Consider the following 16919-nt stretch of genomic DNA (forward strand, 5'->3'; position numbering starts at 1 on the left):
GTGGAAAGAGCACATGGATGATATTTTCCCATGGGCAAAACTACATAAAATCAGTACAAAAATACAGTCTGTGGTGCTTTACATTAACCAAGTGCATTTATCTACACCTTCACTGCGCTGTGAGAACATGGATCATTGTGCTGAACGGCCACATAAATTACTTAATTTTCCTCAAAACGCTGCTGTTGTGTTGTTTTCTTTTCATTCCAGCTAAAATTGTCCACATATTTGACAAAACTAATTAAAAATCAAGCTCTGAACCCGACCCTGAGAAGGGATGGGATGGACAGAGCTTCCCAGTAACCTCAGGTTGTGCCAAACATTCATTTTTGATGTCCATGTTCTTCTCTGCTGCTCCATTTCTGCCACGGCAATGGAGCAGCAGATCCATCAGGGATTCTCCCAGTGAAACAGCTGATAACGATCTGTTGACTTTAACACCAAGGGCTGGCTCTGAGGGAACCAGCAGAGCAAAGTGGGGCTTCTCCAACGCATTTCTCAGCCCCGGGAAGGACAGAAAACAACCACGGCCTGGGTGGGCCTCAGGATTAACCTCCGACTTTCTCATTTCCTGAGGAAGAACCTTGTGCAATTAACGTCTTTCCAGACTTTGGTTTGAACTATAAACAGATCCCAGGGGGAACCAAAGGCAGCTCAAATGCCAGGGAGCACTTTTTTCTCCAGTTAGCTGCAAACCCTTGGGTTACTGGTGCCCTTCGGAATGTTTTCCCCCTCACCCTCAGTTAATTTATTCTCTCTCCCAAGGAAAACTTAGGAGTTCTGCCCACCCTGGACTGCTCTGGAGTTTAATGAAGTCATCTGGCCTCTTCCTAAGGACTCCTGACTTGATTTGGAATGCTGAGAAGGGCATTCATGAGGCACATGTGGAATTAGGGCAAGCCATAGTGAAGCATGTCATCCTTTTCCTTGTCATCCTCTTGGAAAACAAGGACTAGATATAGTATTAGAGTTAGTAGAAAATGGGAATTGTTGATCAGGCAATGATCAGTCAGGTCTTGGATGAGTCTGATTTTATGGAATTATTTTCTCAGCGGGAATTGTCTTTGCCTGTCATTTTACTCACGAGAGAGAAGTTCTTACTTTGGCCACCCAGATCACTTTTCCCTCAGGAGCAGCTTCTTCTCAATCCTGCCACCCAAACTCCAGCCATCCCTCTTTTCTTTCCTCCATCTGAAAATGCCCATCCTACCACAGTGATACCATGGCAAAGTCTGCCTCAGGGTGAAGGCTGTTTAAAAAATATCATGAAAAATTGGAAGTTGGGGTTTCAAGATGAGAGCAAGAGCAGGAATCAGATTTGAGAAGGCAGCTGAGGGAAATTAATTATTAAGGGTCCATATTCCTTTATTCTGCAAATTCCCATCCTGTACAGACCAAAACAGGCCCAATTTTAACTCTAAGCCCCATCACACAGCTTCTATTACAGTAAATGCCACTAATTAATAAGTTATATTATTTGAATTAGGAGCTTCAAGGTGAATCCCTTGTGAATTCAGATCTTCTCAATGTTCTTCCAAGCCTATTGGTATTTTCTTTCAGCTCAGAAATGATTTTAAAAAACTCCCAACAAATAAAGATGCTGGATTAAAACAAACAAACAAAACCACAGGCAAAAAAACCCCAAAACACAACAACAAAAAACTTTACTAGAAAAAAACTTCTGCAGGGCAGGTAACAGTCCAATTCATTTCTCATTTTACAATGGTGACACAATGATTAATTTCCATACTTACTGAGAAGTAAGAGAAAGGGAAGAAAATGAGTTTGAAAGTAACAGGATTTCCATATCAAAATCTGCATTTAAATTTCCAAAGATGCAGAAACCTTGCACTACTTTTTCAGGAATGCTGCAGTCATTTTTGCTTGCTGATTTTGCCAAAAATTAAACAGTTTTATATGTTGATGAGGCACTTGGGGACATGGTGACCATGGTGGAGGTGCTGGGTTGATGGTTGGACTTGATCTTAGTGGTTGTTTCCAACCTTGATGAATTTATGATTCTATAGACACTATAAAAACATGATTAACTAGTATTTTAGAGAGAAATTAATTTCAAATTCTGTATGATAAAAAAGAAACTAGTGCCTTTTACTTCCCCTACGGTTTAAGCCTTAAAACACTGATTTGAAAAAGTGTAGTGTGTAAATGTTCCCACTTCCCAAGCTCATCCCTGGAGCGAAATATTCGTACCCTAATGCAATCCATCCCTTCAGCCCAGCTCAGTCAGGATGGGAACTGCACCCTGCAGCTCCGTTTCACCCCCCCTGGGTTGGAGATCTGCAGGTTTGGGGTGCTGAACTCTGAGCTGTTCCTGTGGGGAGCGTTTCGCCAACTCAACAAAGCCAGCGAGTGCAGGAGGGCTCCTCTGGCCTTGGAGGCTTCTATGTTCTGCTCCTGGGAGATCTGGAAGCTTATCTGCTCCAGGCTGTTCCTCAGCCAGCTGCAAGTCAGGAGGTTTGTTACAGAGCCACACCTGGCCAGGCTTTCTTCAAAAAACTGCTTGTAGAGCTCTGCCACCTTGGCTTCCATGTACTTGTTGAGGGTGGAGTTGGAAAGAGGCTCCTCAGAGAGCACGATGCTCCTCTCTGCAGCTTCAGCTTCAGCTTCATGCCCAGACAGGGATGTCACACTGGGCTTTTCGGGATGCTCACAGGGAGGGGACTGGCCCAGGGGAATATCTATGGACAGCAGGACAGGGCCATCAGGAAGTTCATCACACACGTGGTCCAGGACACAGCCCGAGTCACACGTGTGTTCCCCCACATGGTCCCCCCCGATCTGCAGGTCGGGATAGTTCTGGTAAATGCTATTGCATGGCCAGGATCTGTACAAATCCAGCTGGGATAGGCTTTGGCCTCTCCTGGGGATGTGTAAAGCTGGGGATACGGGTCCTTTAACCTGCATTTCCTGATCTTTTGCAGGCTCCCTTTCTCTGGATCCCCAGCCAGGGCCGCTCCCGGGTTCTGTTTTGCTGCTTCGAGCAGAGATCTCATCCCGCTTCTCACATCCATCAGCAAAGCCTTTGATTTTTGGGATGTCTACAAGTTTCTGTCTCCAGATTCCCTCTTTAGCCTTTTGGGATGCAGGGGATTTCTGAGGCTTATCTTGATGACAGCTTTCTTTATAGATGAGCCTCATTAAGATGCCTTCTGCCAACATGAGGACAAGTGGGAGTAACAGCCTGATCACCAGAGTTCCATGGAGCCCTGGGACTGAAAGACAGGTAGAGAATAATAATAACAACATATTTAATAAATATTGTGATTTTTCTCTTTATTTTTTTCTCGAGAGTATTTATTTTTAGCAAACATGCTTTTCCTCTTTTCACTTCTTTACCATGCCCACAAAAATCATTCTGAAGATAAAGGGAAGGCATTAAACGGCTTTTCATCTGTAACATCCATTCTGTTTCCAGGTCTCTCCTGCACCATGGCTACTTGAGACACTTAGTACTTATAAGCTGTAAAAATCAGCAAATTCATCTTACTTGTCTGTGTCACCATCATCAGTTGCAAATCAATGTTTTCCATTGAAATACAACAATTTCTAAGAGCTAAAGAAGTGACACAGGAAGGATATAAAGAGCAAATTCAGATTTGGCGGTTGTTTCTGACTTGAGCCCTCCTGTGATGTACCAAGGAGCTTCAAAAGATGCTGAGAGGTCTGCAAGTATAATAAAAATGCACCCAAAATGCAGCTCACAGAGCTGCTGGACAGAGGTGTGTAGAGTCCCTCTTAGTGATGAATTTAAAAGACACAGTTAATTTGCCTTCCCCGATAGTGAAGTGATAAGTAGTGAAAAGTGTCTCAAAATAATCTACATTTAATGATTCCTTATCATTCCTTTTCAATTCACTTACTGTTAAAATCAATGGGAACCTTCACTTTTCAAGTCAGATCTGAACTCACCAAGGAGAAGATCATCACCACTCCCCTTGTGGAGGGATGGGATGAACACAAGAAAATCATTCTATCCTTCAAATATCTTTTGAATCTCTGCATAATTCAAGTACATTCATACCCCCATAGTGTGCTCGTGGTTTGAAATGGTGTTTTTTTCTTTTGGGGGGTTGTTTTAGCTTGACTGGCACGAGTCCCTCCCTGGAGCTGAAGGGAACCCTGGAATTTTGAGGCCAAAGCAGACAGCAAAGGCAGCACACTTGGCTACATCAGCATCACTGGTTATCTACTGTGATGTATCATTTACATATGCAAAAAGCTGGACAACACATTCTGAAGCACTTCAGGCACTTAGGAAACCATTTTCCAAAAAGAGGAGAATACTTGGCAATTTAAATCTTGCTGAAGGTCACTGGAATTTGGAATGCTGTGTTCCTCGTAGGATGTGTAACCAGGTCCTTACCCTGGTCTGTAAGACCTCGAGGTACCCAGCTCCTTCCCTGCTAATAAATTTTGGTTTATTGCTTTGAAAATGCTCATGAAGAGCTGAAATAGGGTAATTTTAACAAAACTGCTCTGTTTCAAATTAAATAAGTGGCTCCTGCCCTCTGGGCCAAAGCATAAGGGAAAAAGCAAGGCACAAAAAGCCCAACTTACCAAGCCCAGCGGGGTCTGAGGTGATTTCCCCGAGCCCAGAGCTGTCCCACTCCAGCTGCTGGGGGAGGACAGACTCTTACATACTCCTCCTTCACTGCTCTCTGTGAGCAAAGAGCCTGACACACACATGATGTGCTTCCCCATTTTTTGTTCCTTGTAAAAACAGAAGCGATCCCAGCGGGAAAGGGCGCGGGGTTTGAACACAAAGGGAGGCCCAGCCTCAAAGAGGATGTTGGAAACTGGGTTGAGAGATTTCCGACCGTGGTGTGATGCCAGCGAGCTGGGACTGCCGTAATAGGGCACAGGGAGGGATCAGAGGGGCTGTGCTGGTCGAAACTGGAACCAAATCCCACCAGACGTGTCCACTGACACGTTGAGTTGAGCGTTGCTCCACCACCCAGCTGACCTACTGTGCTATTCACAACACTTCCCCTTCGGAGACACAGCTAAATTTAGACTCTTGTGACGTCCTGCTGATGGGAAAGAATTTGACAACTTCATGTCATCAAGATTTTGATGAAATACACCGTGTTTATAACACACAAATATGAGGATCTGTGAAAGCAACAGCCATGGGACAGCTGTGGACAATCATGTCGCTGTTCAACCAAACCCACTTTTTCTGGGCTCAAAAATTCTGAGCCCAAAAATTTTCTGGGCTCAAAAATTTCTGGCTCAATGGCACGTCTGGGGTTCCTCCATGAGAGTTTTAGTGTGTCCTTTTCAAGCTGAAGCTGAGGTCAAGCACTGAGCCATCTCACTGCTCAGCACAACATCCAGTCCATACACAGTCTGCACAGTTTTCTGTTGATGCCTTTTCTAAATTTCCTTTTACTCAGAAGATAAAAAAAAAACCCAATAAATCAGAAGCTGAATCTCATCCAAGTACTAAACAAAAGATCCTAAAACTACACTGTTTAATGACAAGGGCAAGACACAAATGTAGAATAAAACTGGAGCTTCAAGATAACCTTACAGCAGCATATTGACTGCAACCCATCACACAACATGTTTTGGTAGTAAAATAATGTTCATACAGGATCTTTTGGGATGGAAGGGACCTTAAAGATCACCCACTCCCTGCTATGGGCAGGAACACCTTCACTAGCCCAGGTTGCTCCAAGCCCCATCCAACCTTGCCTTGGACACTTCCAGGTATCCAGGGGCAGCCACAGCTTCTCTGGACAACCTGTGCCAGGGCCTCACCACCCTCCCAGCCAAGAATTCCTTCCCAATATTCCGCCTAACCTTGCCCTCTGGCAGTGGGAAGCCATGTTGTGCCTTAGAAATTAATTAATGTAAGGTCTGAAGAAACTCTGGCCATTTAGGTCTAAGAGAGTCTCTAAAATTACTCCTCTTCCTTCCTTTTCACCTCTATTTCAAAAAAGACCCCAGTTTTTGTGGAGGCAGAATTAGAGCTATTTTTATTCTCACTGAATTTACGTAAGAGCCATTTCCCATTTAAAAGCCGTTTAAAATTACTTCATATTTAATCATTTTACATTACTAATTTCTGCACAGAAGGTATGGTTGGGACTTCAGCAGAGCCACTGCTCAGAGTCTTGGGGGGCAGGAACCAGGGTGGTTCAAATTCCAAGCAGTTTAAAACCTTGCTGAGCTTGTAATGAGTGCCAGCTGCAGCTGGAATTTTTGTGCAGCTGTTTCAACAAAACACAAAAGTAACAGAGACAAAGAAACCAAGTCAGATAATTCACCTTGCGTGATTAAAACCAAATTACCTCCCATTCCAGTTGCAGTGTCAGCAACCTGGTCTAGTGAAGGTGTCCCTGCCATGGCAGGGGGTAGAATGAGATGGGCTTTAAAGGTCCCTTCCAACTCAAAGTATTCTGGGATTCAGGGGTTAAATGCACCAATATCCAAGGAAATCAATGCATTTCTATCAATTCCATCAAAAAGAAATGCCCTTTTTTTGACAAAAAATAAAACCAGAACCAAAGTTATTTCAGAAGCTGAGCACAGTTGGGAGAAACAGCAAGGCAAGGATGTCACAATACAGAGGTAAAAAAACTACTATAGCATTCATCAGCTGTGGAATATATGAAAAAGACATATATATATACATATGCCCAAGATAAATACTACAGCATGGTATGTTACCACACACACTTACATTACACAACTATGGCTGCATGTAAGCAAAGTTCTCTTTTTCAGCACAACCTGTGTATTTTACATGCATAAAAACATGAAATAGACATTGAGTGTTTAAATTGTTTTTTGTTTGTTTTTCCAAGCACAGCTGCCCCAAGTCCTTTAGTTTGGATTTAAACTGCCAGCACTTCCCCTGAGCAGCCCAGCCGAGCCCTCAAACACCCGCCGCAGGGCAGCCCCTGCCCGCCCTCAGGTGAGCTCAGCCCCGCGCTGCTGACACAGGGCAGGGCTTTATTAATAGAAAACCGCCCATTTTCCCCACACAGCAGCGAGCAGAGCGCATGGGGAGGGTCCGGGGTGCACAGGCAGCGGCGGCTGCAATGGAGACCTCCGGAAGCACCGCCAACCCTCACACAACACCACCCTCAGCCACCGCGGCCCCCGAGGCTTAAGTACCTGGAGGGCGGGAATTCGCGCTGACGGACGGCGATCTCGCCCAATGGGAAGGCGGGGTAGGCCCGGCCCGGCCGCTGAGTGGCTGCTGGTTGCCGCAGCAACGGCGCGCGGCGGCGGCGCTGAGGGGCCGCGGGCGCCATTGCGGCCCCTCCCGGCGGGGCCGGGCAGGACCTGGAGCTCAGGGATTCCACGGATAAACTCAGGGATTCCATGGATGCTCCCGGTTATAAAACGTGTGCCTGATAACTTCCGGTTGTATAAACACAAAATAACCTGCCCTGCGTGCTGGGGAAAGGGTTCAGAAAAGAACTGGGCGTTCTAGTGCTGCTCACGTTGTATTAATGATGTGCCGGTTTCCTTTTATTTAGGGATTTTGAAACACCAAGCGACTTAAAATGAAGACATCGCCAAGTTCCTGATGATATCTTCAATAAGCCAACTTGTGAGGGAAGGAATTACTATAAGGAAATATCATATATTGGTATATATTGTGTGTATATATATTATATATAATTAACATATATATAGGAATTACTGTATATTGCTATATGGTGTGTATATTATATATAAAATTAACATATATAAGGAATTACTATATATTGCTAGTACAGTATATACACGACCAATTTTGATACGTCATGAATACAACACACTAAATGAATGTATTTTGTACTAAACACCTGCATTTTGGATACTCAGTACTCACAGCAGCACTGTGCTCACCTCCTGTAGTAACACAGCAATTTCTGCTTCATCACTTGGACTTTCAGAATCCTTTTGCACTTCCAAAAGTTTACCCATTCAGTCCAAATTTTTAACGATAAACTTCAAAATTTTCATAGCGAACTTTTCAATCTAAAACATTTTACCAAGATCACGTAATATGGATAAATCACAGAGTATTTCTGCAGGAAAAAAAAAACAATAAAAGATATGATTTATTTGTGGAGTGGATTATTATGTGTAGGTACAGAGTAGGTGGAACACAAACCCTTCCATGAAATGGGTACAACATGAGCTGAGGGATATAATCAGACATTCCAGAACTTTCCATGGCACAGAGACTGAGGATATGAGAAATGAATAAAATCCCACAGGAATTGGTAGAAAAGTTTATTATTGCAGCACACACCACTGGAACCTGAACAGCAAGTGAAGGCCACATTGTATGCACACACAGACCTGGGTTTCCAAACAGATTCTGGAAAACTATTTGTCTTGAGCTTTACATTAGTGAGCAACAACTGGGTTTTTCAGATGTTTTATAAACAAAGAAGAAAACCAGTGATTTTTTTTTTTTTTTGTGGGTTGTACAAGACAAGTGGATACACAGGGGAAGGAAATGGGATTCATTGCAATTTAGAAATGGCCCTTTTCCCATCTTATGGACCATTTTTAAGACACTAAAGAAGAGCAAGTGTGAGAGACAAGCAATAATCACCTTGAAAAGGCATCAGTGCTGACTGAGAGTTCCTGGTTGGGCTGCTGTTGTTCACACAGAAAGAAGCTGATCCTGTAAAAATCACAAAACTCCTTAAAAAAATCAGGTTTTATTGGTTTCCTCCAGAGGATGTGAATTGAAGTCCGGGATTTGGGCAAATCCCAGGGCTGTTTAGAGCTGAGAGTGGGATTCCTGGAGCTCTGCAGATCTTCCAGGTGGTGCAAAGCCGAGGGGGTCCCTGCTGATGTACCGGGCAAACAGGGAAGGTAAAAATAACAGTTTCAGTTTAAAATTTTTCCTGCACTGCTCTGTGGCAACACAGATATTAAATACCACAGCTCCCTGCTGTGAGCAGCATAAAGCTAATTAATTACGGTTTGTGAAAGAGCAGGGAGAGGGTTGGGAGAGCTCTCTGGGCTTGGGATGCAGCTGCTGCCTCGGCTGCTTCCAACTTGTGCCCGCCTTGGGGAACGAGCGGGAAATGAGTTAATAAGGGAAAAACCTCAAACCTTACAGACAGTTTTGGGGAGATGTATCTGAAATTAAATCCCATTTAGTAATTAAAACCCATTAGTGGCAACAGGTGAGAGATCCAAGGCAGCAGATTCACCCACAGCAGCAGTGGATTAGTGATGTTCACCTTGTATGAATCCTGAACTTTTAAAAAGCACGATTTTCATCTGAAAACTCTTCTTCTTCCAGCCTAAAACTTCAAACCATGAACAAAACATGCAAACAGGCCGATGGTGTGAGAAAGCTTTCTAAAACAATTTTATTGGAATGATACAGGAACGGTTAATATACAGCTTAAATCCTCAATGCCTGCCCTCTACAGAGGAAAAAATAAGAAAGAAAGGAACAAATTCAGTTCTTGCACCCATGGAAACAGAAATACAGCACAGAGGTAACAGATTCCTGGCACTCCTAAAGTCATGCAAGAGATCTGCATCAAAAAACTCAAGTTTTACACACACCACAAAGAGATTTTCGGTATTTTCAGTTTGTGTTGGTGCCTTGTTCCCCAGACAAAGGAATAATTCAGCCTGGCTCCCAGAGCTGGCTTAGGAATGCTGATACAGTTTGAACGCTCCCATATGGCAGGGGGGGGACAGACGAGGGGAATGACTTTGCTTTCTTAAACTTGGCGATTTTCTTGACCGTTGAGACAGAGATTGACCTCGTTTCTGAATGTTTTGGGTCGCTGAACTGACAGAATTTGGCAGCGAGTTTTAATTACAGCTTCTCCAAAATAATGGCTGTAATTCACCAAACTTGCACAGGAAAACACAGCAAGCTGGTGTGGGTACAGAGACCTGTGTGTCAAATCCCACTTATTTAGTATTCCATAGTTCCCAAAAACCTGACCGGGAGTTTAGTCACAGAGAAAGTTTAAGCCAATATTAAGAAAGAAAAATCACCTCATTCAGAAAGATGAAATCATAGTAAACAAGAAAAATCTGATGCTGGACTTAAAATGTAACCAAACTTTTATTTCCAAGAGATCTTAAATTTCACAGGATTTCAGTAATTCCTGATAAAGCCTGTTAATAAAAAAGGACAATTGTGTGTGTTTTCTTTAAGGTAAGGCAAAATCCATCCGTCCCTCTGCCTTGTGATACTGTGGTGCTTTTGTAAGCACAAGCTTCAAACTGCCTCCCAGGCTCCCCAAAACATAAATCAGGAATTAAAATATGGCCAGGAATAACAGGCTCCCTCCTGAGCACTGGGAGAACACACAGGTTAATATTGCACGTGGTAAATTCACCAGTACAAGACACTTTGACAGATCTGCAACTCCTGTATTAGCTTTGTGATATGGCAATAACAATGGAGAAAAGAAGTTTTTAAACCTTAAAAAAAGAAGAAGTCTTCCTTAATTATAATAGTTTTTCCTATTCAAACGTTTATTTCCTCGTTTGAAAAAATACTATATGAACCTAATGGCTACTAGAACATGCAGTGAGATGTTTAATGCTCTAAGCAGTGTGAACTGGTATTTTTGTAGAGAAATACATTAAAGGCTTTCACCCTTACACAGGTAAGGAAATGCCATTTCTGGCCGTTTTGGCTTGTTTGCAACATTGAGTCTTGCCCCCAGATGTGTCATCACTCGTGCTTAGGCAGCTGTGAGGGACTTGTGTCCATGGCCCCCATCCCTTTTCGTTAAAGGAGCCCACACGGATCGTTTCAATGAGAAATACACGGGCTTGTTGGGTTTTTATCATCTGTACAGTGTGTAACAATACAAACCTTAAATAGCCATTCTACAAAAGAACAAACACAACTTTCCAAAGCAACTACAATGGTTATACTACACAGGACCACCTACAATTCCATCTGAAACCAGGAAAGACACTGAAAAATTACTGTGTAATTCAGTAATGGTTTTGAGGCAACTCAGGCACTGAATTAATATCTGACGAGGTTTTAGATGCTGTTTAAATAGTTGGATCTCTGGGTAAAACCCACCTGCATTTTTAGTACTAAAATAGTTTCTTTTTAAGTTTCCACAAAATGCACAAATTGCCAGGACAGTTTAAACTAAGTGAAATCATTCATGTCTGATTGCTTGGGCTTCCTCAGCCTCCAACCCATCCCAACCCACTCCTGCTCCCCACCTCGAGTTCCCATCTCCACTTGTGTTCAGTTTGGGTTATGTACAGTGAATGCTGCAAGCACCAATCAATGTTAGAAATCACATCTACATTTCTTGAAGCAGAGACAGTTGGACTATTTTATAAAAAGCTGTGGAAATTCCCTTTACAGACAAATTTAAGGCAGTTGAAATTCACGCTTGTTGCTTGGCCAGTGCTTCAGCTTCCTGAAACAGCAAAAGAGAATTACATGGATTATTAGGACTTTCTCAGTATGTTCAGAAGGAACATTATAAAACAATAACCTGCGTTTTTCAGGTGTCTTTCAGCCTTTTTAAAGTGATCACAAATGGGAACAGAACGACAACAGGAGAAATACAAAAGGAATTTCCTTCTGGATGGTTTCTCCAGGTGTACTTTTGACTGCAGATTAATTTAATGACCTGTTAGCAGCAACACAGCCTACAAAGAGAATTCCAGTCCCAGTGCCCTCAGTGCAGCACCTCACTGGGGACAGCCTGGTTTATTTGCAAGGACAAAGTTCAGCATCTGCCAAACTCAACCTTTATGTAATGGAGCTGTTTGCTTTTGTGACTGCACTGAACTAACAGACTCAACAATACCATTGTTACCATGAGCCAGCACTGCTGAACAATTTCCAAGAAGTCCGTAAGATTTTCAAGAGAGGGGACCCAGTGGGTGAGCCCAGCCTGCAGGAAGTCCCACGCAGCTCTCCCTTATCCTGGAGGTGGTGGATCACTGTGGTTTTCCTGGCTGTCTGCCCTCATCCTGCCTTTGAACTGGGGCCGTGGGAGTGCTCCAGGAGCGTGCTCTGCTCCGCTGGCCGTGCATCGGGATGGCATCGGGCAGCCCCTGCTCCTGCAGGGACACCCTGTGCCTCTGGGGCACAAAAGGCAGGTGAAGAATATGGGGAAGATCAAAAAAGAACTACACAGCCTGGAAAAAAGCAGGGTGTCTGATACTTTCTGAAAGACAAGTGGTTCTTTGAATGGTAAGAAGGAGGATCAGTTCCCTTGGCTTTGTAACAACTCCATTACCCATCCTGGGCACTGCAACAGTGACACCTTTTTTTTTTTTTTTTTTTTTGTAAGACAAAGGACTTCTCTTCAGAACAGGCAGTGGAGAGCTGGAGAGGATTCCTGGAGAGGTATTTCCCTCATTCCCAGGAACTTGAGTACAATTAACTCGAAGAACCTGCTGACCTATTTTTCTTGAAGGTCAAACTCCATTTCCTTGGGTGTGGTCCTGCAAGTTACCCGGGGGGAGGCTCAGCTTTCCAGCTTTGACACTGTCTCTCTCTCTCTTTTCCTTATTTCTCCCTCTAGGCCCCTCACTGAGCATCTTCTCAGTCCTTAAATCCTTAATAAAGAAATAATTAAACACAGCTTTTGATTCACAAATTCCTCTCCCTATAAAATCAAAAAAGGGATATTTATGATCAATTCAATGCCAGCCTTTCCCAGGGTTTGTAGATCCAATTGGACTCTCAGTGCCCAAAGCACAAACCAAATCACCAGGGCTCAGAAAATAGTTACTTGGATTTTCCATGCTTACTTCTGAGCCATTCCTGTTTAGCATTTATATGAAACCTTTGCGTTCAGAGTCAACTAACTTCCAAAATATCTCACAATGGCATTGAATGGAGGTTTCCTGCCAAGACCCTCCTTCCAATCACACACAGGCTGATCCCAGACTCCTTCCATTTTATGCAGATGCAGAGCCATTCCCTACAGTGCTGTATCCAAGCTTCACCCAGCTACACTGTAAATTCCAATTTCAGCACCTACACATCCTTGTCTCCTCTTCAGCAGCAGGAAGTCTGTTTGACTGTACATCCTAATTGTGGGAGGGATTCCCAAAGTCAGCCCAAGAACAGGATGCAGGGGGGTAAAGGTCACTTCTGCTAAGGTTATTTATCATTCCAACGCTACATGGAAATTCAGCAGAGCACAAGCGTGTTCTATTCCTCCTGTTCTAAATTCACCTTTTCCTTAGGTGAGGGCGGAATTGGAGCATCCCTTAGGACAGAGTCAGAGCACTGCTACCCTGCTGTGTGCTCTGCCAGCCAGCAGGGCCGGGGAGCAGCGATGCTCAGGCACCTTACGGAGACAGGTGACCTGATTTGTTATGGCAGCAGCTGCTCTCCGGTACCACTGCGCTTCCCAGGGGTAGGGCACGAGCTTCCCTGCATCCCACAGTCTGCTTCCTCCCTCCTTGGCTCCATCCTGCACGCTCTGCTGTGCAGCTGTTCCAAGGAACTTCCCTGAGATCCCCAGGACTGTGTGCAGCAGGCGGTGTGTGATGCTGGGGCACAGATCCCGGGCTTTGCTCTCTGCACGAGGCAGCTTTTCCTCCTCGCACCATTCCCATCAGTGGAGCTATTGCTGGAAATTAGTTTGGCTCCCTAAACCGCTTCAGTCTGGCCCACAACCTGCAGGTCTCACTGCTGATGGGTCACCATCCACCCTTAAAATTAGGTCTCTTGGTGATGTGCACAGCACGACCTTCGACTCGTACTTGAGTAAAGCTGAAAGGAAGCGGCGTGTTTATCCATTGGAACAAGAACGCTGGAAGTGACCTGGAGGATCCTGCTGCTGTCAAGTGAAACGTATAAAGCAGGCTTGTCCTATCCTATCAAAATCAAAAGGAGAATTCCAGCCCATTGCATCTGCAAAGCAGCAGCCCAGTTTGTAATTGGCAAAGGAAAACAAGCCTTGGATAACAAGCTGGAGGAAAAAATAACTCTGAAGCAAGACCATGTTATTTCAGACACAGTGACTCTGGTTTCAAGGGATTTTCTAGTACAAAAATCTCATCAAAATTTCACATGAATTAAATTTTTTCACTGAACTGAAAACATTCTTTGGTTTCGTGACAGTTTTTTTCATCTAGATTTCTTATGCATTCCTCAGTGCAAATATTAACTCGTCTTTTGAAGCTGAAGCCTGAAAGCCTCTGGAGACTGAGTATCTCACAGGTTGATTGGGGAAACCACAGCACAGGTAACACACCCTACTATGAGCAGAGAAGAACAAGATCTGAGACACAGACTGGGGTTCACTATGAGGTTCACCTACCTTTGAACCAGGGGGTGCAGTCAAGCCTAAAAACGCGTAAACCGCGTTGTTCTCCCGCGCCTCGAAGAAAGCCTCGTAGTCCTGCACCGGGGGAGTCAGGGAGGGGGACAAAGACACAAGAATGAATTGTCAGAAATGATCTCAGATCAGCTTGGGGTGTCACCCAACTCTCACCGAGCAAACTGCCTCACGTGGCCGAATGCCAAAGGCGGTGTCACCTCAGGTATGTGTCACTGGCACCAACACCACACCCACTCCTCCGGCGGAAAGGGACAAGCTGAGAATTTCCCTCTCTGTCCCCACAAGATGTTGCTGTGAGGTGCTCCAGCCTTTCCCAGAGGCACAGACTCCATACCAAGGCAGTTGTGACTGGGTCTGGTGTGGATGTCCCTCCTGCAGGAGAGGCTGAGCCTGGACCTTGTCATCACAACCACTGCTGTCCCCAGATGTCATTGCTAATTCCTACGTAGCGATGGCGACAGTGCAACTGGGAACTCCAGCTCTTAAACCTGTCAGAAGTTCAACTGAAACCTTTACACTAAGAGTACACCTTTCCCACCATGTTTCCCACTCAGGATTGGTCTGTGCAAGTGAAGGCAAAGGGGTGGCACTGTTCCTTGTGCTCACAGGGCACTACAGGTGCCCCAAACACAGGGAAATTATGGTAAAAACAATTAAATAAAAGAAGGAATACCAAACCCCTACCAAGGGAACCCAGGAGGTTTGTGCAAGCCCACTGCTGTCTGAGTTACCACGGAATTCCCTCACTCTGACTCCTGCACTCAGCACACATCTGCCCTGTGACCTTCCTGCTCTCCCTTTTAACTGAGGCACAGCACCAGCCTCCTCCAGCTTTCCTGAGGAATGTTTGGATGCAGGAGTCCTGGCTGGGGAGCCCCATCAGTCTCAGGCTGGAGTCTGGGAGAGCTGCTGTTTAGCACACACTGCTCTGGATTCCTGGCTGGCTGGTGGGGAATAGCCTAAGGAACAGCAACTGCTGTTTGCAGACTGCAGAGAGGGGCAGCTCCGAGGAGAGGCTGCTGCAGCTGGAACAGAACAAAGTACAGGGAGCAGAGAATTCCAGCTGCCTGGAGATCAGGGATGGCAAATTATTGCTGCATTTGCACACGCAGCATTTGGGTACCAGTTTGATAAAAACGTGGATGATTATGGTAAATCCTCCCTGAAGTCCTTCCGTTGACAGGACTGGGGCTGCTTGATAACAAAGGGCTTGTTTATCTTGCTGGTGCACAGTCCTTCAGCCTGTTCCACTGCATCTCCCAGGAAAGGAATTCCTGGGAGTGAGGAGCAGGGCTCCTGCCAACCTGCACAGCATCCCCAGTTCCAGCCTCTCTGCTGTGCACGGGCCAGGAAAGTCAATTTGCTCTTTCCTCTGCCAGTTGTGCTGCATCAGATGGAACAAATAGGGAAGTTCATGCTTGAGAGGCATCAGATAAAGACAGAAAGAGGTTCAAATTCTGGGCACAGAATTAACTTTTACCTTCCTGGAAGCTGAACTGGAGCAACTTGAATCCAGCAGCACAGACTGACTGAACTTCAAACATTCAAAGCGACATCAAGCAAAATTTTGTGGATGAAATAGGAAGAACTGCAAGAACTGGTGTGAAGTACCTGTACCCCTCCCCAAAATTCCTGTATTCAGAACTCTCTTGGGGTGCAGTGGGGGTGCATGAGAAGCATCTGTGCTAACATTTGTCCTCACATTTGTCATTCCAAACCAACCTTTTTCCATGTCATAACCACAGTCAGTAAATTCTGAGAGCTGAGGGGTACAATAGCTCACTGTGAATATTGTTTCAAGTTCTACTTCTGTTACAAGCAAGAAGAATTCCTGGCACAATTGTGAGTAATTGCTTTTAGCAGCCACAGAATCTCCTCACAAAGGTCCAGCACTGGCAGGTTCTGACTTTACAGACTTTGCAGGTCAGAACCAGACTTCAAAAGGACCAGAGGAATGCACGCTGTAAGCTCTGTTCAGAGCATATTAAGTTTTAAAAATAAATCTAACAGTTAATCTAATAATCATTCAAGCATGGCCTGCTGAGTACAAGTACTGCAGGGCAACTTACTTTTGATCAAGCATTAAAATAATTACCAGTAGGATTTGTGTTTGCAACATGAGTTTTAATCTGTCCAAGGCACTGCAGTAAATGGACCACAGCAGCCCTCCTTTTGCCAGCAGCACACAGAGCTGATCCCAAGAAGAAAACTGATTTATTATCATGGCAGACATGACTTTATATAATCTGGAATCCACACCTGGGCAGAACAGATCTCTGAACTTGCTACAGAACGCAAGGTTGGTGCAACAGGGCCTGTTTCTGTGAGGTGTTAGTTCACAATCATGAGAATTAAAAAAACCTCTGAACTTTCAGAGCTGTAGGAGGGGGAAAAAAACCACAAGGAAAAAAAAATTATATATACACTGCAAGGTGGGATCTGTATAGGGGATCCAAATTTTAACCTCTCTTATGGTGGAACTGGAATATTCGAGAATCAATTATTATTAAAAGCCTGAGAGGAGGGGCAATGTCTGACACCTTCCACACCCTTCACAGGGGTACAGCTGGCCAAGCCCTGCCTTGCTGGTCACAGCAGCGAAGCACAGGCTGTGGCAGT

General features: G+C 44.6%; 1 protein-coding gene across 3 annotated transcripts; it reads right to left on the minus strand.

The window, feature by feature from the left end:
* Window positions 1-1668: 1668 nt before the first annotated feature.
* Window positions 1669-7176, minus strand: LOC108497257 (uncharacterized protein CXorf21-like). 3 transcript variants are annotated; one of them, XM_017814739.1, is made up of 2 exons: window positions 7147-7176; window positions 1669-3233 (listed from the first exon to the last, which is right to left on the minus strand). In XM_017814739.1, exon 2 carries the CDS (start codon window positions 3178-3180, stop codon window positions 2245-2247), a length of 936 nt encoding a protein of 311 aa, XP_017670228.1. In that variant the 5' UTR covers window positions 3181-3233; window positions 7147-7176; the 3' UTR covers window positions 1669-2244. The 3 variants fall into 3 exon arrangements, with proteins under 3 accessions (XP_017670228.1, XP_017670218.1, XP_017670238.1); XM_017814729.1 differs by lacking the exon at window positions 7147-7176 and adding an exon at window positions 4579-4755; XM_017814749.1 differs by lacking the exon at window positions 7147-7176 and adding an exon at window positions 4579-4636 and having other exon boundaries at window positions 1669-3227.
* Window positions 7177-16919: the final 9743 nt, after the last annotated feature.

This window comes from Lepidothrix coronata, unplaced genomic scaffold (assembly GCF_001604755.1).
Source record: "Lepidothrix coronata isolate B3197 unplaced genomic scaffold, Lepidothrix_coronata-1.0 Scaffold2, whole genome shotgun sequence".
Classification (NCBI taxonomy): Eukaryota; Metazoa; Chordata; class Aves; order Passeriformes; family Pipridae; genus Lepidothrix; species Lepidothrix coronata.

Excerpts from the sequence above, each read along its gene's own strand:
- LOC108497257 (XM_017814739.1), bottom strand. The coding sequence starts at position 3,180 with ATGTTGGCAGAAGGCATCTTAATGAGGCTCATCTATAAAGAAAGCTGT.